General features: G+C 59.6%; 2 protein-coding genes across 3 annotated transcripts; both read right to left on the reverse strand.

Moving 5' to 3' along the window:
• Nucleotides 1-1,066: 1,066 nt before the first annotated feature.
• MYL7 (myosin light chain 7) lies at nt 1,067-5,386 on the reverse strand. The gene is made up of 7 exons (XM_036246531.1): nt 5,257-5,386; nt 2,778-2,891; nt 2,563-2,638; nt 2,255-2,359; nt 1,693-1,771; nt 1,483-1,531; nt 1,067-1,223 (listed from the first exon to the last, which is right to left on the reverse strand). The coding sequence occupies exons 2-7, from the start codon at nt 2,811-2,813 to the stop codon at nt 1,122-1,124; spliced, it is 447 nt and encodes a 148-aa protein (XP_036102424.1). The 5' UTR covers nt 2,814-2,891; nt 5,257-5,386; the 3' UTR covers nt 1,067-1,121.
• Nucleotides 5,334-21,622, reverse strand: GCK (glucokinase). 2 transcript variants are annotated; one of them, XM_036246530.1, is made up of 10 exons: nt 21,062-21,622; nt 13,775-13,937; nt 13,178-13,332; nt 12,642-12,761; nt 11,762-11,857; nt 11,490-11,589; nt 9,692-9,875; nt 8,694-8,849; nt 8,075-8,308; nt 5,334-5,529 (listed from the first exon to the last, which is right to left on the reverse strand). In XM_036246530.1, exons 1-10 carry the CDS (start codon nt 21,104-21,106, stop codon nt 5,385-5,387), a joined length of 1,398 nt encoding a protein of 465 aa, XP_036102423.1. In that variant the 5' UTR covers nt 21,107-21,622; the 3' UTR covers nt 5,334-5,384. The 2 variants fall into 2 exon arrangements, with proteins under 2 accessions (XP_036102423.1, XP_036102422.1); XM_036246529.1 differs by having other exon boundaries at nt 13,178-13,414; nt 13,731-13,937.
• Between the last annotated feature and the right edge of the window lie 242 nt (nt 21,623-21,864).

A 21,864-nucleotide genomic window follows, 5' to 3' on the forward strand; every position in this document is an offset into this window, starting at 1 on the left:
GGCCTCCCAAGCTGGTGCATTTCCCATAGCCCTGTGCGGCCTGTGCTGCCCCTGGGGACGCCAGCCTTTGCGTCCAGGGCCTGCAGGGCACTGGGGGAGGGCAGGAGGGTTTGGATGGGAGCCTGGGGCTGGACAGTGGTTCTCTGCAAACCCCTCGGACTGAATGTGAGCCCCTGGCAGAGAAGGAGGCAGAGCCGTGGAAGGTCCTCCAGGAGCCCAGGGCAGGGCATTCTGGACATGTCCCAGGGAGGGCCGTTGGCTTGGACACCTGTGCAGGGACCCTAGGGGAGTCGAGGGGCAGTTCTCTGGACCAAGACTTTTGTGATTACTGAAAAGCAATAGTAAGAGAACTTCCCAACTCAAGTGTCAATGTGGTGACTAAAATCGTCAAGTCCCAGATACAAATCAAAACTGAGCACCTCTCCCCACAAAAACGCCGGCCCTCCAGGAAGGGTATGAGGTCAGCCCCTGGGGGGGGGGGGCTTGAGGGAGGGTAGGAGGCTCGCTCAGCTGTCCCTGTCCAGACTAGGGCTCTGTGTGCCCACTCTGGTGAGGGTCCCACACTTCAGGTCCCCCTGCTCTCCAGTACCCCGATGGATGCATGTCTGCTTCCAGCCCCCCACCCCATTGCTATCCTCTGCGAAGAACCCCACCCTCTGCAGCCATCTGACCCTTAACCCTGAGCCCGCAGCAGGTTTCCCGCAGGTACCCCAGCACCTCCTTGGGGTCACGGTGCCTCGCCTGCATCTCCAAGGTAGTCTGGTTGTGTCTTCAGAGGGTTCCCCGGCGCCTCTCACAGGGCCCAGCACACCCCACCATGTGCTGAGAGGGGCTGTGCGGGAGGGGTCCCAGGAGGGCAGAGCTGGCCGAACTCTGCTCTCTCCTAGAGCTTGTCCTCAGGCACAATGCCCACCCTTCTCGGGCCTCCATGTCCCCATCTGTAAACTGGGTGGTATGGGTATGGAGGGAACTGAAAAGTGGGTGGTCCCTGCATCTGGCCCTCAGCTCCCGTGGCCGGTCCCCACCCCATTCGTCACAGAGAGGCCACCACACAGGGCTCACTGGAAACAGCGTTTATTGAGGTGGCTGGCGCACGGCCCCGAGTCTCGCCACAGCCTCAGTCACTCCTCTTTCTCGTCCCCGTGGGTGATGATGTAGCACAGGGATTTATAGTCGATGTCCCCCGCCAGGTCTACAGGTGTCAGGGCGAACATCTGTTCCACCTGGAGGTGTGCGGTCAGAGGCACAGTCTGACTCTGCTGTCTGACTCGGCAGCCTGGCCCTGGATGCTCGCTCTCTTCCCTGTGCCACCCGACCCCGCACGGCGAACCCTCCTCCCGGTGCTGCAGGCGCCCCTGTAGCTGCCCCTCCCCTGCTGACTCCACCTACACCCTCCTCTAGAGAGCTGGGCGCCAGGGGTCACTGAGGCCTCCCCAGCGCCCTGTGGGGTGAGCACCCCACGAAGGAGCTAGGAATCCTCACCTCAGCCTGCGAGAACTTGTCTGCCTGGGTCAGGAGAAGCTGCTTGAACCTGGGGGAGTGAGGAGCAGGGGAAGAGCTTGAGGGGGGTGGCCACTTGGGTCAGGGATGAAGGCTCCCATGGTTCAGGTGGTAACCCCCAAAAAACAGAGGGGGCTCCGAAGGGCTGCTCACCCCAGGGGCCTCACCACTGCCTGGCCAGCTCGCACTTACTCATCCTTGTTCACCACGCCCTTCCCACTGGGGTCGAACATTCGGAAGGCGCTCAGAATGGCTTCCTCGGGGTCTGTCCCTGGGAGGCCAAGGGAACAGGTGAGCACCCCTGGTGCCAGCCTCCAGGGCTTCCCCAGAGGACCCCAGGGTGCAAGGGGAGCCCCCCACATCCCAGAAGAGGTGGGAAAGTGTTTCCTGATACAGCGTCCCTTGGGGCTCAGACAGGCCAAGATCAAGGTTCTGAGGTGGGCAGGCCTGCCAGAAGACTGGGATTTGGGAGTGGAGGCTGGAGATACGTTTCCCAACACCGAGCTGGGACCTGGGGTGACTCGTGCCTGTGGGTCTGGGATGCAGGGGTGGGCCCCACGTCCTCTGGGTGGGCAAGAGATGGTGGGATCTGGATGGTGTCTAGGCAGGGTTCTAGTGGGTCCAGGCAGGGTCGAGGTGGGGTTCAGGCGGGGTCGAGGTGGGGTTCAGGGGGATCCAGGTGGGGTTCAGGGGGATCCAGGTGGGGTTCAAGCTCACTGCCCTACCAGGGGGTCCAGAGCTGACTCAGGCTCACCGTTGAGCTTCTCTCCGAAGAGGGTGAGGAAGACAGTGAAGTTGATGGGGCCCTTGCCCTCCTGCAGCATGGCATCCAGCTCCTCTTCCGGGACGCTCACCTTCCCTGGTAGCGGGGAGTGAGGTGTCCCCACAGGGCTCAGGTGGCCCCCCTCCTGCCCAGCCAGGGCTAGGCTTTGGGAGGCAACTATGGGGGCGAGGTGAAGTGTGGGACCCTAGACAGCTAGCGGAGGGCGGGAGGAGGCCTGGCCCCTCTCGGCGGGCTCCTGGGGGAGCAGGTGGGGCTGGGTGGGAGGTAGGTGTGCTCACCCAGCTGAGAATAGGTCTCCCGGAGGTCTGACTTGCAGATGATGCCATCTCGGTTCTGGTCAATGCAGCTGAAGGCCTGGGGGGGGGGAGCACCATCTCCAGGTGGTAGCAGCCCCCACCCCAGTGAGGGGGAAGTGAGGGAGTGCTGGTGGTGGGGGGAGCAGGGACAGGGAAGGGGAACCTGGGGACAGGGCGCTGTGGGGTGGGGCGCTCACCTCCTTGAACTCCTGGATCTGGGCTTGCTCGAACATGGAAAAGACGTTGGAAGAGCCCCGTTGGGCCTGCTTGGTGGCCGCGGCCTTGCCCCGGGTCCCCGCCTTCCTGCTGGCCTGCAAAGTGTGGGTGGGGAGGGGGTCTGCTCCGGGGCTTCCCCAAGACGCCCCCATGGAGCAGTCCCAGGAGAAGTCCCAGGAGAGCCGGGGTCAGGGTCCTCTCCCCACCCCTGGAGGCCACCTCTGCAGGCTAGGCAGGCACAGAAGTCGCTGCTCTGCTCTCCCACCCCGAAGGACAGCCCCCAGCCCCCAACCTGGCACTTACCATCCTCTCTGTGGCAGCCTGGTGGCCCCGAGGGGCCCACAGACTCCTTTATGTCTCAGCCTTATCACCTGCAGCACCAAATAAGGACAGGAGGAGAGGACAGACCCAAACTTGGCAGCCTCTGCTTGGGCTGGGGGAGGACAGGGCCCCATACAGATTCCAGCCACATTCCAGTGACCCTTAGGCCCCTGACATGTAACAGCCGTGTCCACCATCCGGGCAGTGCTGGGCTCCAGGCCTCCTGAGAGCTCAGCAGCAGGCTCTCAGCTCTCACCACTCACAGTGCTGAACAAGGGGCCCCTGTCACCTCCATCTGATTGTCCCTGCTGCAGGTCCAGCCCAGACCTGCCCAGACCTGCCCAGCCCAAGAGGGGAGATGGCCCTGGGGCCCTGGGCCTGGGCGGGCAGTGGTGGTTCTGAGCATGGTCTCTGGCCTGACATCGCTACTTGGCTTTGACCCCAAAAGAACCTGCATGTAAGGTTTTCAGGGCAGATGCACTGCCTGGATCCAAAACAGCTGCTTGGCCCCCCAAGGAAGTGGGTCATGAGCCCTTGATGCAGGGTTCAGCCGCCATGTGAGGAGGCCCAGGGCACAGCAGGCATGGGAAGTGGGGGACCTGCTGGAGCAGGAATGGCCCTGCCTGCTGCCTGCCGGATGGGGTGAGGGATGCAGACGGCCCAGCAAGTGGAGCAGAGGCTCTGGCCTGTCAGACCCAACGCTTTTGTGTAACAGGTAAATACAACACCTCCTTTACACTCCCAAAGTGAAATTCACAGGGTATGTAACCTACCCACACAGAGAAGTTTAAAAAAGCAATACAATGCCCTGAACTGTAACATAAGGACATGTAGGAAGTAACTTCTATTGAAGACCTCTGCAACGGTGTATCAGGTAGCAGAGTAACTGGGGCTCCGAGACACTGGTGCACAATTTAACTCAAGAGGACTAGCGACCAGGAGCAGTGCTAGACGGGAAAACGGGAGGACAGCCTGCTCAAAATCACAACTTTGAGCTAAGTTCCGAAGGAAACAAGTGATTCAGATTTGGGTACTTTCACTGAAAATCATACAATTATGTGTTTCTGTGTAACTGGGCTTAGGTGTGACACAGAGGGATCCCTGCTGAGACAGTCCTGAGGCAGGACCAGCCCCCCCTCCCCCCCCCCAGACCAGCCCTGCTCCCTTCTGAGCACTTCTGGGGCTCTCGGAGACCTCAGAGCTGCTGCAGATTAGATCGGTGCATCCACACCCCAAATCTCACAGGCGGGAGGGGGGCCTGGGCAAGTCCAGTACCTCTGACACCCCCAAATGATCCCATTCCTGTTCCCACAGCCTGCCCCGTCGTCCGCACTCTGCCTGCACTCCTGGCTGTAGGAAACTAGTGCCCGTGACCATGTCTATATACTGTCCCACAGTCTTATGCACAGAAGTCAAGGAACGGTAGACAGGCCATTTTCTAAACTTTTAAAGCTTTTAATTTAAAAAAGCCACACAGTCCCAGGTTGGGCATGAAGAGGCTGGTGTGGCACATGGAGGTTGGGTGGTCCCTTGGGGGCTGGGCCGAGTGCTGCTGGGCTAGTGTGGCAGCCCCACGGTGGGGTTGTCCTCCTCTTCCTGGACCCTTGGACAGGGCCTTTGGGGGCCTCCTGTGAGGGTGGATCCCAGAACCACAAAACACCCAGGGATGGCGGTGTGGGCGGGAAGAGGCTGCCATCTTCAGGCCTCCTGGTACGAAGTCTCCATACTGGAGCTAGTCCCCTCCCATCTCACCCCCCAGCCCCAGGCAAAGCGGCCTGGCGAGGCCTTGGTGATGAGCAGCCTCCGCCCCCTGTGGAGACCAGGCCTGGGTCTGGCCAGGTCCCTGGGTCTGCCTCACCATGTGGGCTGAGTTCCCAGGGAAGCTAGGCCACAGCAGGGTCCACGGAGCACCGCCTCCCCAGAGTGGGGCCCAGGCACGGCTGAGCCAAACCAAAAGCTCCAACAAAGTCCTGAGCCAGCAACTCCCTTCTGGATGGTTGATTCCAGCAGAAACACAGAAGTCTTGGGGATCTCCATTCTGCTCTTTCAGCCCGTAACCCAGTTAGGGCCCTAGAGCTGGATGACCACTCAGGATGAGCTGGCCTGCCTGAGGCACCCTCATTCTCCTGCGGGCCTTACCCATCTCCAGGTGGCAGCGGGGACAGGAGGCAGGCCAGGCTGGCTGCACCTGTGGGGAGCACTGTCCCCTGGAGTCCATCCAGGACCAGCCACACCACAGCCTCCTCCGCGCCTGGCCGCTGCTGCTATCACTGGCCCAGCATGTATGCCTTCTTACAGGCCACTGCAGAGACCAGAGCCGCACCCCGGCCGCTGCCGTCCTCCGACTGGATGAAGGTGATCTCACAGCTGGGTGTCAGCCGGCACACGCTGGCGTGGAACCGCTCCTTGAAACTGAGCAGGAAGTTCTGGTCAGGATGGCGGGTAGGTAAACGCGGTATCGCGTCCTCCCACAACCACATCAAAGTTACAACTAAACTACAGAACAACCATCATTCAAAACTGCCTGACATCGAGCTGAATGGGAGTCCTACAACTACGGAATTAAAGAAGCAGCTGCATCAAGACTGGTAGGAGGGGCAGAGGCAGACAAGCTGGTCCCACACCCACGTGTGGCGGATAAAAATCAGGACACCTCGGCTGGGAAGGTCCTCTCTGAGGACTGAGGGGTCCCCGTCCCACACCAGGTGCCCAGTGCCAGGAAGAGAAGTCCCCATCACTTCTGGCTGGAAAAACCAGCGGGAACTGAGGCTCAGGGAGGCTGAGGCGGCTGGAGCCCTAGGCAGCTCCTCTTAAAGGGCCCGCACATGGACTTATCGAACTTGCTCCCTCTAAGCTTGGAGGGGAGGCAGCTCGAGGGGCACCAGAGACATACAGGAAAGAGCTGAATTGTTTGGCAGTGGAGCGAGGGCTGGAGAGGCAGATTTCTCCAGGACAAACGTGCTGTCAGAGACCTCTGTTCCTTCGGCGAGCCCTTCCCTGGGGCGGCAGACAGCCGCCATATCTGGGCCTCCAGCAACCTGGCTCACACTGGTAGCCTCACCCTGGTGATTCCCTGAGGCCCCACCCCACCCAACTTTCAGGCCCACCCAAGCTATTGCCAGTTGCTTAACCATAGGATTGGCCTGTCTTGGATCCTGCTTCAGGTTTTCCTAAATTCTTTCAAACAAGCAGCATCTGGTCTCAGATAGCTCCATACCTCTTGTTAAGTAATACAGAGAAACACACACAGAGAGGCAGCCAAAATGAGGAGACAAAGAAACAGGTCCCAAATGAAAGAACAGAACAAAACTCCAGGAAAAGAACTAAGTGAAATGGAGATAAGCAACCTAAGAGATGCTGAGTTCAAAATACTGCTTATAAGGATGCTCAATGAACTTAGTGAGGGCCTCCAGAGCATTAAAAAGGACCAGTCAGAAATGAAGGATGCACACGTCAGAAATGAAGGAAGCACTAACTGAAATAAAGAATAATTTACACAGATTCAATAGTAGAGTAGGTAAAGCCAAGAAGCAAACCATCAATTTGGAATACAAGGAAGCAAAAAACACCCAATCAGAACGGCAAAAAGAAAAAAGAATCCAAAAAAATGAGGCTAGAGTAAGGAACCTCTGGGACAACTTCAAGCATGCCAACATTCTCATCTTGGGGGTACCAGAAGGAGAAGAGAGAGAGAGATCAAGAAATCGAAAACCTATTTGAAACAATAATGGCAGAAAACTTCCCTAACTTGGTAAGGAAACAGACATACAAGTCCAGGAAGCACAGAGTCCCAAACAAGATGAACCCCAAGAGGCCCACACCAAGACACATCATCATCAAAATGCAAAAGGTTCAAGACAAAGAGAGAATATTAAGAGCAGCAAGAGAAAAGCAGTTATTTCCTACAAGGGAGTTCCCATAAGACTGTTAGTTGATTTCTCAAAAGAAACTTTGCAGGCCAGAAAGGAGTGGCAAGAAATATTCAGTGATGAAAAGCAAGAACCTACGACCAAGATTACTCTATCCTGCAAAGCTGTCACTTAGAATCGTTGGCCATACAGTTTCCCAGACAAGAAAAAGTTAAAGGAGTTCGTCACCACCAAACCATTATTATATGAAATGTTGAAGGGTCTTTTTGAAGAAAAAGATAAAATATGTGAACAAACAAAATGGCAATGAATACATATCTGTCGGCAATGGAATCTACAAACAAAATGAACAGGCAGAACAGAAACATTCTCATAGATACAGAGAGAACATTTTGTTGGTTGCCAGATGGGAGGGGGGTTGGGGGAATGGGTGAAAAAGGTGAAGGGATTAAGAAGTACAAATTGGTTGCTAGACTGACAAACCTCAAAGAGAAGGGAGTTGGGGGGTGGGAAGAAATAAACCAAAGAACTTATATGCATGACCAATGGACACTGACAACAGTGTGGGAAAAGGCGGGAGGGGCGTGGGAGTGGGGAGAAGGGGACCAATGGGGGAAAATGAGGAACATCTGTAATACATTCAACAATAAAGTTTAAAAAAAATCAAGAACATTTTTTAAAAAAGGAAACTGAGCAGGAGGACGCACGGCTGGAGTCCCCTCCCCCCCCCCCCGCGCTCCCACGTGGCCTTACCCAGGCCCACCCTCTAGAGATGCTGCCCTGAAGAAGCCTAGGGCCTGTGAGGAAGAGGAGATAAGAACACCTGGATCTATGAGCAACAAGAGACCCGGGAGAGCGTCCATCTCCCCTCGTGTTTCGTCGGTGGGGAATGGGGGCCGGGCTCTGCCCTCGTCGGTGGGGAATGGGGCCGGGCTCTGCCCACGTCGGTGGGGAAGGGGGCCGGACTCCGCCCTCGTCGGTGGGGAATGGGGCCGGGCTCTGCCCTCGTCGGTGGGGAAGGGGGCCGGGCTCCGCCCTCAGGACCCTGAACCACAGGAGGGAGGTGGGCCAGGGCGGCGCGGGCTCACCTGGGGTGCAGCTTGTACACCGAGCCGTCCACACCCACGGTGATGCGCATCACGTCCTCGCTGCGGCTCTCGCGCATGCGGTTGATGACGGCCGCCAGCCCCGCGGCGCACATGTGCGCGGCGCGCGTGGACACGCTCTCGCAGGCGCGGCGCACGATGTCGCAGTCGGCGGCCGAGGGCCTCAGCCCCAGCGTGCTCAGGATGTTGTAGATCTGCTTGCGGTCGCCAGAGTCGCTGCGGGGCGGGAGGGCGGCGCTAGAGGGTCGCTCGTCCCCAGCCAGCGTGTCCAGCCCCAGCAGCAGCCTCATCCCCTGCCCTGTCCACCTCACCCAGGCAAAGCGCTTGGGGTTTGGGCTGGGGGGACGGGGGGGGGCAGGTAGGATTCCGCCAGCGACTGGCAGTAACCTGGTTATTACTCCTCTTTAAGCCCAGGGTCTCCGCTCTAACGTGGGCGACACTGCCGCGCCTCCGGGCAGTTGCGTGGTGGAAGTGAGACGGTGTCCACGGCGGGTGGGGAGCCACGGAGGGGACACGCGGGCACCGCCAATTGTCCGGCGGCCGGCGCCACAGGGGATCCTCGGCCCCCCGCACCCCCCCCCACCCCCCCCCCCCCGCACACCTCTCCACCTGCGACACGAAGCGCGTCTCGAAGGCGCCGCGCGTGCGCAGCTGCTCCGAGGCCTCCCCGTGAAAGAGCAGGTTCTCGTCCACCAGCTTCAGCAGCACGAGCCGCACCAGCTCGCCCATGTACTTGCCGCCGATGAGCTTCTCGTACCTGAACCAAGGACGCTCGCGTCATCCCCAGCGGGGAGGCCCCCAGCCCCGGACCGGCGGAGGCCGGGGCCGCACCACCGCCCGGCCCGGCCACGAGGGGCGCTGTGACCCCTTCTTGCCGAACCTGGGCTCACGCTCGTTCACGTAACGACTGGGGCTCGAGAAACTACGCGCGGGGCTTCGCTGCGGCCCCAGGTCCGGACCTGAGACCGTCCTGTGACCCGAGTCCTCGTGGCTTCTCCCACGTGACGGGGTGCTATGCTCGTCGCCAGTTACAGTGGGAAAATACATCTCAGGGGGCGGGCGACCCCTCTGGGGCGCGGCCAGGGCTCCCGAGCCCTGCGCCCTGGGAGCGCGCCGCCCTGGCACGCGCCTGCCCCACGCGGAGCCTCCGTGTCCCCCCCTGAAGTACACGGACTGCTGCAGACCTAGCAAGGGTTTCTGCGAGCCAGACAAGACACGCGGATCAGCAGGCGAGCCGCGGGTCCTGACCGGCGGTGTCCCGAACCCGCAGCGCTTCACCACATGCTACTGTGTGTCCCTTCTGTGAACGCGGGCAGATCTGCACCTCGGGGAACTCTGGATCAAACCCAGTTAATGCAGCGGGGGGAGTCTCAGAGCCTTCCCACGCCTGTCGGAAGGGGGGGGGTCCTGGCTCATCTATGCACACACCCCCTTTCTGAGGATTAAAGTTCGCACTGTCCCCGGTTCACAGAGCAGTGCGTGAGCTGGAGGAAGAGATGGGCCTGTCCTTTGCTTTTCCTCAGCCCCGTTTGAGAACAAGCCCATTATCTGCGTGGCAGTCCCTTCCGCGCCAACAGGGCGGGGAGGGCGGGTCCTTACAGCTGCTGGCCGGGGTTCAGGGAGCTCTCGTCCACCATGCGGTCGTACTCCAGCAGGAACTCGTCCAGCTCGCCAGTGTCCCCGAAGGCACCCCACTCGGTGTTGACGCACATGCGGCCCTCTTCCCCTTCCACCAGCTCCACGTTGTGCATTTCCTCCATGTAGCAGGCGTTGCAGCCTGTGCCTGGGGGAGGCAGCAGTGTCTGACCCACCTGGGGCCTGGGGCAGGGGCTGCGCTTCCCCAGCCGCCTCTCTTACATGCCCCCACCCCACCATCCCACCTGTAGGAAGCCCCTGTGCCCTGTCTTCCCTGCTTCCACCACTGTGTGAAGTCTCTCCCAGGTGTACAGGACCTGGGTTTGCTGTGTGACCTCAGGTAGATGAACCCACCTCCCTGGGCTGTTCCTCGTCCCCAAGAGGGAATGGTAATACCGTCACCTCCCATTATCTGGGCGGTTGGGAGGACTAAGGGAAACGTGTCAAATGTGCAAAATAGAGAGGGGTGTGGGATGTTATGATTTTGTCAATGCTCCACTCTTGTTTTCTGGCATTTTCCATGCATTTAAGCTTCCCTGTCCCAGGCCCTGTTTTCAGGGGGGACCCTGAGGGGATTAAGGCACAGTGTGGGCCCAGGCTATTGCAGGGAGCCGTGCAAAGTCAGCAGAGTGCATCCTGAGCGTGACTGTGTGGGCTGCAGGCCCGAAAGCCTCCAGGGACAGCAACTCAAATGCTGGCACTGATGTTGCCCAGCAGGACTCGGGGCCCAGCGGTGCCAGGCCTTCCAATTGTTTGTGTGGAAAAAAACCAGAAATCTAGACTTGGATATGAATTCTCCCAATTTTTAGATCTTGGTAAGTATCATACACATGTTTTTAAGCCCTGAGCAGAGTAAGGAAGAGTGTTTGTGGGCATGTGTAACCTCAGGCTGCCCTCTGCCACCTCTGCCACAGGAGGGGCGTGTCTGAGGCAAGTGGCTGTAGGGCTCAGGGTGGGGTGTCTGGGGACTGTGCCCAACTCGACTCCCCAGGTGCTCTGCAGGAGAGTGCAGGGGAGCACAGCCAGGGCCCTGAGTCCTGTGTAGGTGATGGGCTTAAGACAACGTTGTACCCGAAAGGTGAGAACGGAAGAGGGTGTGAGAAGCAAGGGGGAGGTCAGGCTCAGCAAACACGTGTAGGAGGTGGTGTCGGGAATGGCTCTGAAGGGCCCATCAAGGCGAACAACTCTGAACACCAACTTTCTGGGTAGCCAGGGCCCAGAGATTCCAGAAAAATGTCCGCACACCTGTGAGCCAGCAGGTAACTGCTCTGGGGGTTGCCGCTCAGTGAATGCTACTGGGAAGGGCCGGCAGTGGGTGTGGAAGACCCCCTGGGGACAGCTTGGGCCTCCTTTCCAGCCACCTGCCTCCCCTTCAGGCACGGCAGGCCAGTGGCCCTGGTCATGGTCTGACCGTCCAGGAACAGATGATGCCACTTTTGCTTATCCTTTTCCACTTGGACAACTCTGTCTAGTTTGGTCAATTTACCACATAAGGTGTTCTAGTTAAACCCTGACAGGCCAGGTGCATGAGCAGCTGGTGTGCCATCTGATGCACCGACTTGCACGTGTTGAAATGCTTCCCACCGGGAAAGAGCATCAGGGCACCCTGCCGCTCCCAAGCCTGCCCCGGGCCACAGCACCTGGGGGGCTGTGCCTGGCACCCGGTCCCTGTGCTGACTGTCTCTGACGGCTGGCACTGTGGCCCTCACTCCGCAGGGCCTGAGGCTGAGGCCCCTGCATCGGGCAGGGTGCGAGTCCTTACCCACGATCATGCCAACCTCACACTGGCGGTCTTCGTAGTAGCAGGAAATCATCGTCGCCACAGTGTCGTTCACCATCGCCACCACGTCCATCTCAAAGTCCTGCCAAGAGGCACAGAGGTGGTGATGGGGCCGGGGGTCTAGTTCAGCCTGCCCTGGGCCAGTCTAGCCCAACAAGGGAGGCCGAGACCCCTTCCTGAGGGGCACCCAGAAGACCCTCCCTGGCATCCTGCCCTGGGGGGGCAGGGGAGCCAGGGCACAGGTGCCTCCTCACCCCTCTCCTCCTGATGGCGTCTCGCAGGAGCCCCACGATGTTGTTCCCTTCGGCTCCCGAGGCCTTGAAGCCCTTCGTCCAGTTGAGCAGGATGCCCTGCAGGGAGAGGAGCACCTCAGGGCTGCTGACAGGGCCGGGGCGGGATGAAGGGTGGGAGCTACCTCGGACCACAGACCCCACTTTGAGGGTGAGCATATTTCTGCAGGGCTGGGTCCCAGCAATTTAAGGATGTTTGTTGAGTAACGCACAGAGTAAGGATGCGGTCTGGAGGGGAGCAGCCCCATATAAGATCGGGTTCGTCTGCACGTGAGGGAACCAGTCGGCACCCAGTGTACCATGGGGTCTGGGGCTAGGAAACTAGCAGGACAAGCAGCTCCCGCTGCTGCTGTGTCATGAGGTCTCGTGTCACAGATGTCTGTGTGCTTGGCACGTGCAAATGGAAAGTTAAGTTGTGTATGTGGCTGATGTGTGTGTGTATGTGTGTCTAGCTGACATGTTTGTGTGTAACCCAGGCTGATTTGCCAGCTCGAAGGTAGGTACGACCACAGCCCCCAGCACAGGGTCCCGCACTGCGATGACACCTGGCGTGCCAGAGGAGCCCACCTGCCCGCTTTGAGCCCCAGTGCAGCCAACTCCCACCTGGCCAGTCGCTCACCCTAGCTCCCTAATCTGTCAGGGGGGTACAATGTTATGGGGAAGTTAAGGCAAATAGTGAGAACCAGCTAACGGTCTTTCCCACAGTGTCACAGAGCACGGGTGATGGGCACAATTTGAATCCAAGGCTTTGCCCAACAAGGGACCACATGTGAAGGAAGCCCAGGGTGCTTTTGTCTGGGGTCCATGTCCGCCCATCTGTCTGCCCAGCCTCCTTGGGCCCCACCTTGTCGATGTCTTCATGCCTCACGGGAAACGAGAAGGTGAAACCCAAGGGCAGCTTCTTGTGCTTCATCTGATGCTTGTCCAGGAAGTCGGAGATGCACTCGGAGATGTAGTCAAAGAGCTGGAAGAGATGGGCCACAGGGCACTGGCCGCAGCCCCCCCACCCCCAGCCTTGTGCTGAGCCCAGGACACCGGCTCTGGACCTGCACTCAGTCCCTCTTCTGACCCCACTGCTTATGGGGACTCAGGCCCTGAGCCTCCCCCAGAGTCCTGCTCATGGCAGCCCCAGGGACAGGGCGGCTCTGGGATGCAGCTTGTCCCCAGCCCATCTCTGGTCTGTCACAGTGACACTGGCTGTCAGGCTTTGGACAGAGGCATCTCCTTGGCTACAACTGTGACTTCTGTCTCCAGCACCCAGAATGTCCTCTGTTGTGTCCAGGTGTCCTGGCCACCCCCACTGCTGCCGCTGAGGACCAGCCCCACCCAGGAGGACAGGTGGCCCCCGCCCAGGGCTCCCAGAGCGCTGAGGCCCCTCACCATCTCAGCAGTGCCCGTCATGGCGTCCTCAGGGATGCAGTACATCTGGTGCTTGGTCTTCACGCTCCACTGGCCCGCCTCTCCCTCCCCCACCTTCACCAGCATCACCCTGAAGTTGGTGCCACCAAGGTCCAGGGAGAGGAAGTCCCCGACTTCTGCAGCCACAGGGAGAAGCCTGTCAGCCTCAGGGCAGCACCCACAGGGAGAGGAGGCAGGAAGGCATGCAGGCCAGGGGAGCTGGACAAGGCGCTTCGATGCCAGGTGTCTGGGACACTACTTTTTTCAGTAGTGGAAGAGGTCAAAGGAGGAAAGTCCATGGGAACCCCCTGCCTTGAACGGAAGTCACCCCAAACCCAGGGCTCCACTGAAAAATGAGTAAAATGGTCCTTACTGAGGACTGGGGAGGGGGGGGGAGGCAGTGACCACAGGGAGCTCAATATGAGATGAAAAAAGCCAGGTTCCTGAGAAGGTGAGAACTGGCCTGTCTGGGGCCCAGCCCCTGGGGACCTGTCTCGGGGCTGCTGTGGATAGAGCTCTTAGAGGGGCCAGGGACAGCTGATGCATGAGGAGCTGCCCTGTCCTGGCTCTGGGCAGTACCTGAGCCTTCGGGGGTGGAGCGCACATAGGTGGGCAGCATCTTCATACTGGCCTCCTCGTGAGTCTCCAGCCTCAGGCCTCGGTCCATCTCCTTCTGCATCCGCCTCATCACCTTCTTCAAGTCCTCCTCCTGCAGCTGGAACTCCGCCAGGATCTGCTCCACCTGCCGGGGGAGGTGCACAGCTGGGTAGGGAAGGGACCAGGCACACCGAGGACCTCCTTTGCTCTCTGGCCCTGGTCCAGGGTGACTGATCATGTCAAATCAACATCGTTAAAACCAGCTGAGCAATTAGAGTAGGAGTTTGAAGACTAGCCCTGGAGGTTGGAGGAGAGGGCAGATGTGGAGGCGAGGGGAGGAGAAGACACTAACCAGGAGGGTGGGATGAGACACAGACCAGCTGGGACAGCCTGTCTGAAGGGCTGGGGCAGCCAGCATCACCCAGTGACGGGTCCAGTCACTCACGTTCTTGGACTGATGCTGAGGGTGTGAATGGGCCATGTGCACCCAGAGCACGGGGACAGTCAGGACAGCTAGGTGTCTGGTTGACGAACATGCGGCCGTCCACAGCACGGAAGGCTCGGGGCCCTGGGGGTCCCGGGGCACTGGCAGGAACGAGGCCATGCACACCAGTGCAACCTTCCCTGAGAGTGCAGGTGGCCTGGGTGGGGTCTCCTCCTGAACCTCCTGGGGAGTGGCTGCTGCTCCTCCTGAACAGGCCGCCATGCCCACGTGCCCCGGTGAGCTGGGCCTGCTCTGCTCCCTTGTGTGGATGCTGGCGTGGCTCCCTGCTCCCTGTGCACGCTAACGCACGCTCCCTGCTCCCTGTGCACGCTAGCACACGCTCCCTGATCCCTGTGCACACTAGCACACGCTCCCTGCTCCCTGTGCACACTAGCGCACATCACCGCAGGGAAGGCCACTGCGATTCCCTGGCTGTTTGGACCAAAAAGGAAAGATACTTAACAAAAGCTGTGGCCACTCAGAGTCCGTGGGGACACTCAGAGTCCGGCCAGGAGGCAGCACAGATACTCTGTTGGGCTGGAGGTAGCACACGAAAGGAAGGCAGCCCTTCCCGGGCCCAGGGAGCAGGCGGTGTCTGGGCCAAGCCAAGCACAGGGACCCCATTCTGTACAGCTGGGGACTGGTTTAAAGTTGGAAATGTGGCCAACGACGAGCGAAAGGAAGCCTGGTTTGCGCAGGAGAGGGCCTGCGGGGACGTGCAGTGCCCCCTGAGGTTGTGAGCACAGTGTGCGAGGTGTGACGGATCAGCTGTCCTGCAGCCAGAGGAGCCAAGGCTGAAGGGAACAGCTGTGAGCAAGCCGCAGATGGGTAAGAGAGACAGGAGCCGCCTGGTGTCGTCACATGTGCTGAGCCACCCTGCCGGCCGCCTCCAAGTGCTGGCTGAGGCAGCGCCCACCGATACCAGAGCCACAGTGAGTTTGCGGTTTCCTGGGCCTGAAGCGTTCCTGTGAATACGCCTCCTAACTCAGGAGCCCTGCCTCTTATCAACACCACACAACTTAAATTTAAATCCAGGGAAGGTCACAGGGAAGGGGCTGACAGTCTAGGAGAAGGCGCACGGATTCAAACGCCAGTATTTGTGGAGCGGGCTGGGTCTGCAGCTCTGGGCGGGGAGGGAGCGCGGGTGGGGTGTCTCAGGGCCGTGCCCACCGCTTCGCCCCTGCCTCTCTTACACACGTTCACAGGGACATCCCAGACCCTGAGCTGAGAGCTTACACAAGGCTGACACCTGTGGCGAGCACACGGGGAGGCCCCAGCATCTGCCCATCTTCTAGACCAGGGAAGGCTCAAGAAGTCACAGCATCTCCCCCAAGACGGAACAGTTCACAGGGACCAACTGGAAGGCATCCGAGGGTCCCAAACAAACGCGATGGAGGCGCGGTGCAGGCCCCGCCCTCGGCCCTTCTGTCCTGGAAGCCCGCCTGCTGGCCACGCGCGTGGACGCGGCAGAGGCCCCGGCCAAAGGCTCCACTTCCGGTGTCCAGGCCACTGGCTGGGTGAGGCCCTGGCTCTGCAGCGTGCAGGCCAGAAAGTCCCGGCTGCGGAATTCAGAGACCACGTGAAGTTGAACCACCTGGTCAGAGGGCAACCTGGATTTGCTGTCCACCTGTAACGTTGATCTAACGATTTCTGTCCCAAGAATCTGCTGCACAGAAGGAGCCCCACAGGCACTGAAGAAGCCGGTGCGCTGCTGGGACCCCAAAAACTCAAGGAGAGCCCCCCCCGCCCCGCCCCTCGGTCAGTAAGGTGAGTTCAAGTGTGTGCAAGACCTCCCGTGAGCCAATGAGAGTGAGGGGCGGGGCGGGGCGAGGCGTTGGGGGGCAGGCTGGGGAGCAGGATGAGCTGGGGAGCTGATGGAGGTAGGGCTCCAACCCCAATCCCAGGGCCAGCCACCCCCCCCCCCCAAATGCTTGGTTTTCGGCAGGGCTTTTCACTGTCTATGGTCAAAAGTTGCTTCAGAAGGTAGGGAGGTCATCCTTGGCTTTGGGGCCTGCAAGTCCTGGCTGCAGCTGGCTTTGGACTTCGGACAGCACAGACAATGTCCCCCTAATCCCTACGCCGCGAGGTGTGAACTTATCTCCAGGTGTGAAGCCATCTCTTCTTAGAAATGCCCACCCCTGCCAAGACCTGCTAAAATTAGCAGGAGTCCCCAAGTGAGCAGATAAGGGATGGCATGCCTCTCCTGCCGGTGGCCGGTGGTCACCCCAGAGAAAGCCCTTGGCACGACTGATCTTTTTCCCAAAACAGAGCCAAGTGGCTTCCCCAGACCACGTATGGCAGGCCACTAACTCCCAGCCTCTGGCTCTGAGCCCCTTTGTGAGGGAGGGCAGGGCCCATTCCTTCCGGCCCAGCCAGGCCAAGGAGCTTCGGCCCTTCTCCTGGGCCAAAGAGGACCAGGAACGTCCAGCCCTTCCCTCGGGGAGGTCAGAGTGGGCCGGGCTGGGGCGGAGGCAGAGGCCCCCTCTCTATTCAGCTGCACTGAGTGTGCCCACCAGCTGGCATCTGACCAGCAAGCATCACCCCAGGCCCCTTCCTGGGGCTGCCTCCTTGCACTCCTGCTCCAGCACTGGGGTGTCCTCCAGAGCCTGACTGGCAGGCCTTATGCGAACCCTCCCGTGTGCCCACCATGGCCCAGCTCGCCACTTCCTCTCGGGAAGAGTGCCACCACACCGTCCCCACTGGGCTGGTGTCGGGTCAGCGTAGCAGGGGACAGACCTCTCCAGGGAAGAGGGGCCAGGACAGGTTGTCCTGAGGATAGACCAACGCATTTCCACTTAGACTTTTGTTTTTGTTTTTGTTGATCCTCACCTAAGGGTATTTTTTCCCCATTGATGTTTAGAAAGAGTGGAAGGGAGGAAAGAGAGAGAGACAGGTTGGTTGCCTCCCCCATGCAGGGATCGAACTTGCAACCCAGGTCCGTGCCCCTGACCAGGGAACCCGAGACACTTCGGTGTTCTAACCATTAAGCAATACTGGCCAGGGCTAGTTTTTAAAAAAAACAATAGATATGGAAACATCCAAAACAAGGTGTAGCCCGTGACACGTCTTAATAAACACTCTGTTAGTGAGAGGAGTGGACGACCGGTTTGCGGACAGAACCCACACGTGAGCCATGCGATGTTGGGACTGGGCAGGGGCTCATCCAAGGTTGGGAATGCACAGGGGCAGGAGGAAAGGGGTTGTTCTCACCTCTCGACAAAGCTGTGCTGATACAACGCCCCATGTGCAGTCATGAAGAACTCCCGGGATCCATAGAGGGTGCCCAGGACTGGGCCGCAGGAGTGACGTAGAGCCCCGCCCCGCCCCGGCTCTGGAAGTACTGTTGCCACTGTCACGCCCCATCTGCTGCAAGTCCAGAGTGGGTTCTGTTTCTCCCTGAGCCTCACCCCACCGTCCTGAGCCACCATCTCCTCACAGCTCAGTCCGGGCAACAGCACCCAGTCCTGCTTCCACGCTTGACCCCTGTCATCTCTTCCCCCTTAGCGCCCAGAGCGATCGCTGAAAAGCAGAAATTGAGTAATGTAACTCTCCGATCGAATACCTCTTAGGGTAGGGCTAGGAGACCAGGAGGCCAGGGGACCAGGGGACCAGACCAGGGGACCAGGGGACCAGGGGACCAGGGGACCAGACCAGGGGACCAGGGGACCAGGAGACCAGGGGACACAAGGATCAGACCAGGGGACCAGACCAGGAGACCAGGGGACCAAGGAATCAGACCAGGGGACCAGGGGTCACAGGGATCAGACCAGGGTACCAGGGGACCAGACCAGGAGATCAGGGGAGCAAGGAATCAGACCAGGGGATCAGACCAGGAGATCAGGGGATCAGACCAGGAGACCAGGAGACACGGGGATCAGACCAGGGGACCAGGAGAACAAGGATGTTGGCCTTTGAGGTAGGCAATGTTCCACCTACCCTCCCTGTTTTCTTGCCTCTGGCCTCCCCAGGCCAGCGCCCACACTGAGAGCCGGGTGAGGAAGACATGGAGGGATGTCCAGTAGGGCACTACCAGTAGCCAAGGCCAAGAAGCCGGCAGAGTGCAGTGGGGCACTGGGTCTGGGGTTGTTAGTCTCCCACAGCGGAGCGTGAGCCATGTGGACTCAGAGGCCATTAGCAAAGCTCGCTGTTGGCACTAGGACCCCACTGTGCCCAGGAGTTCAGAGATGGGGTGGACGTGGAGGGGTGGCGGCCACCCTCAAGGGGAAGCATTTACAACATGAGTCCTGGGGTGGTGGGGGCTGGGGGCTCACGGGACTTCATGTACGCGGTCTCCCTGCCAATACCCTTCCTGATGTGCTAGTGGTGGCCCACTCTGCTGTGAGCCTGGGCTGGGCCGGGGGAGTCCAGGCAGAGGAGGCCAGATCACAGGAGGGAGGGGCCAGCACTCCCAGACCTGCCAGGCACCTGCGGAGTTTCCATGAGCTTCCCCTGGGACCGACTCGCAGGCTTGGTCATTGGGAAACCAGATCCCTGCCTGATGTTTGTCCACTTTGTCATCACAGGGTCTAAGTAAGCAGCAGGTGGCACACTGGCGGGAAGTCGAGTACGAGACTCTGTGGTCATGGAAACACCCGGCATGTCTTTGTGACTGCCTAAAATCTCTGCCTGCCCCTTTGGGCCTCTGGGGCTCTTTATGTTTCTAACCCTCACCTGAGCATGTGTTTGTTGACTTTAGAGAGAGGAAGGGAGAGAGAGAAACAGCCTTCATTGCCTTAGCCCCACTGTGATGGTATTTGGAGGTGGGGCTTTGGGAGGTGACCAGGGTTAGATGAGGTCATGAGGGTGGGGCCTGTGATGAGATTAGTGTCCTAATAAGAAGTTAAGACCAGGGAGGACACAGGTTGGAGGTGGCATCTGCAAGCCAGGGAGAAGCCCACAGCAGGGCTGGCCATCCAGGCACCCTGGTCTCGGACTCAGACTCCAGAGCTGTGGTCAAGCTGCTGGGCCCGCTATTTAGTGATGGGGCCAGAGCCAACTGACACGTGGCCAACCTGCGTGCTTCGAGGTCCCCATGTCTCCCACCCTTCAGGTACTCGTGGGGAGTGTCCAGATGAGGGAGGGGGAAGTTCAGGCCAGGATTCCAAGGGGTTCCCAGGACCAACTTTGGGGCAGCGTAAATGGGACCTGCCCAGGGAGCCCTAGGAACCGCACGGAGCTGACATCTGTGTGGGAAAGTCACTGAACATGGTCCTGAAGCCACACGGTCCTGCAGCTGGTACAAAAGGAGCACAGGTGAGATCTGGGGGTCAGCAAGGTGAGGGCAACCAGAGGCGTGGGAAGAGAGAGCAGCAGCCCTAGGTTCCCTTCAAAGCAACCTGAACGCTCTCCGCCGGGAGCCTGTGGTGGGCACAGCATAGCTGGCCTGTGGGACAACTTTGAAACTGTGAACAGGTCACTGCTCATGCTCCAAGCCAAATGCTGTCTCGGGTGGGGGGGGGTCACACTTCCCAGGGGACACAGGGCTGGCACGGGCAGGACCAGCAGTGAAAATCACATCTATAGGGTGACCCTGAACTCAAGCTGCCCCCCAGGACGGCGGGGAGGGCCCAGATGTGTCAGCCCCAGACCCCCCTTGGCCCTCAGCTACACGAGCAGCCAGCACAGGGCTGAGACCAGTAAAAAGTCAGTAGTACTCGTCCTGTCTTTCTTTAGAATGTTGGTATTCTGTTCATCATAACTTTTTGCATTAAAATACTATTTATCTTGGTGACTGATGTTTTTGTTGCCTCGTTTGACTCTGGGCCCGGACCCAAGTGTTGGTGACCCTCGCCCTCTGCAGCCAGCCTGGCTCCTGAACGGGGACCAGCACCCCCTCTTCCCTGGAGCAGAAGCAGTCTGCCTTGTGGAGCCGTGTCCCCTGGGCCAAACAGGAAGGGACGCGGGCCAGCGGAGTCTGGAGGGTTCCCCACGGCCGCCACGGGCTCCTCACACTCTTGCCATCTCTGCTGTGCCAAAGACACCACCTTGCTTCTCCTCGGGGGGCCTCCAGTGGCCCCTTCCCTGACCCCTGCCGTAGCAGTGACCACCGCCTGGCTGCCCGCGGCTACAGGACCCAGACCCCGCGGGCTGTTTTCCTCCTGACACCATCAGCTCTGCCAGGAGCAGGAGCAGCCGCTTTGTGCTGACCTTGTGGTTTCACAGAAGGAGGAGAGAAGACCGTGAGGAGGGACTTATGCCGAAGCAAAGGCCCAGGCCTCTCCTCCTATCCCCACTTACGCCGAAGCAAAGGCCCAGGCCTCTCCTCCTATCCCCACTGTGCCGGGGCCCGGCCCTCTCCCCGTGGCCTGCTCTCTCTCCTTGCTCACTACTTGGGCACAGGGCTGGCTCAGGGGATGTCTGGATTTCTCTTTGTTTTGGAAAAAGTAACTGATCTCTGGTTCTCACCAGGAGGTAATGGCCTCAGGTTCCCCGGGAAAGATCCTTGGAGGCATGTGGGTGCCTGAGACCTGTCATTGGCTGTAGAGTCGGGCCCGTGGCTGGGCTGTGGCTCTGCCAGCAAGACCCCAGGCTCTGAACTCTGCAGACCCTCTAACCAACACAGGTCACTTCCCAGGGCTGGAGTCCGGAGCGGGGAGGGGCCTGGTCTGCTGGGCAGCAGGGCCTTTCTGCCCAGCCAAGTCCGTGCCCGTGAGTCTCCCCGCAGGTCTTCCCTAAAGAGCCTGTCACAACTCAGACTCTGAGCGGCAGGCGTGAGTTCATGTTGAAAAACCACTGCATGTGGGGACACAGGACAGAGGCTTCTAGAGCCAAAGCGGCAGAGCTACCTGTTCCTTCTTGGTGCTCTCCATCCTGGCGCGGTCATCCGGCATTGGCACCGAGGCCAGCTCGTGTGAGCTGGGACCCCTCGGCGTTCCCCAACAGGTTTCCAAAGCGGGAATTTCCCAAGGCTTCTCCCAGCCAAAGGTCACGCTGGCCCTGGGCGCCTGGAAAACTGGTCCACCTTTGGCTGGTTTCTGGCTGGAACGTCAGTCACGGTTTCCTCCTTTTCATCGTCCCCAGCAAGCCCGAGAGCTTTGTCTTCGGGGCCACACCCGGGATCCTTCCCCACAGAGGCCTGGTCAGGCTGGGTGTGCTTGGGGCAGGGCCATCACTGGGCTCTGGGTGGTCAGCTTTCTCTCCAGCTGTGGTGAGCTGTGCAGCGTAGCGGCCTCTAGACAGACTCAGCAGAACAGCTCCTGTCCCTTCTTGTGGCTGGGGACAGCATTTGAGTAATTAGGCTGAAGGTGACTGTTTCTCTCACACCTTAGCCTGCTTCCTGGAGCTCAGTCGCCACCCAACACTTCCTGCTTTGACCAGGTGTGCGGTGGGGAATTCTGTGGGGGCCTCCTGCTCCAGAGGGCCTGTGCTGCCATGGCAACCAGGAGCAGGGCCTCTGTGCTCCGCCCTCCGGCCTCAGCAGGGCTGGCTGCCTGTCATTAGAGCTGCCATGCAGAAAACGGGCTCAAGGCAAAAGGCCTCTGTCCCCATCACCATAGCAACAGCCCAATGGCTTGTCACCAAAGACTTCACCACCTGTCCAGTTCCCAGGGCAGGGTCACAGGGGCTTCCAAACTCACGTGCTAAAGAG

Source organism: Molossus molossus, unplaced genomic scaffold (assembly GCF_014108415.1).
Source record: "Molossus molossus isolate mMolMol1 unplaced genomic scaffold, mMolMol1.p scaffold_m16_p_7, whole genome shotgun sequence".
Lineage (NCBI taxonomy): Eukaryota > Metazoa > Chordata > Mammalia > Chiroptera > Molossidae > Molossus > Molossus molossus.

What these genes read in the sequence shown, in the direction of transcription:
- GCK (XM_036246529.1), bottom strand. Translation starts at nt 21,106, where the DNA reads ATGCCGGATGACCGCGCCAGGATGGAGAGCACCAAGAAGGAACAG. An exon ending in GGCATGAAGACATCGACAAG is followed by an intron (nt 11,858 to 12,641) that starts GTGGGGCCCAAG and finishes CTCTCCCTGCAG; the next exon opens with GGCATCCTGCTCAACTGGAC. An exon ending in TGAGGTTGGCATGATCGTGG is followed by an intron (nt 9,876 to 11,489) that starts GTAAGGACTCGC and finishes TGCCTCCCCCAG; the next exon opens with GCACAGGCTGCAACGCCTGC.
- MYL7 (XM_036246531.1), bottom strand. Translation starts at nt 2,813, where the DNA reads ATGTTCGAGCAAGCCCAGATCCAGGAGTTCAAGGAG. An exon ending in GGCGTGGTGAACAAGGATGA is followed by an intron (nt 1,532 to 1,692) that starts GTAAGTGCGAGC and finishes TCACTCCCCCAG; the next exon opens with GTTCAAGCAGCTTCTCCTGA. An exon ending in ACAAGTTCTCGCAGGCTGAG is followed by an intron (nt 1,224 to 1,482) that starts GTGAGGATTCCT and finishes GCACACCTCCAG; the next exon opens with GTGGAACAGATGTTCGCCCT.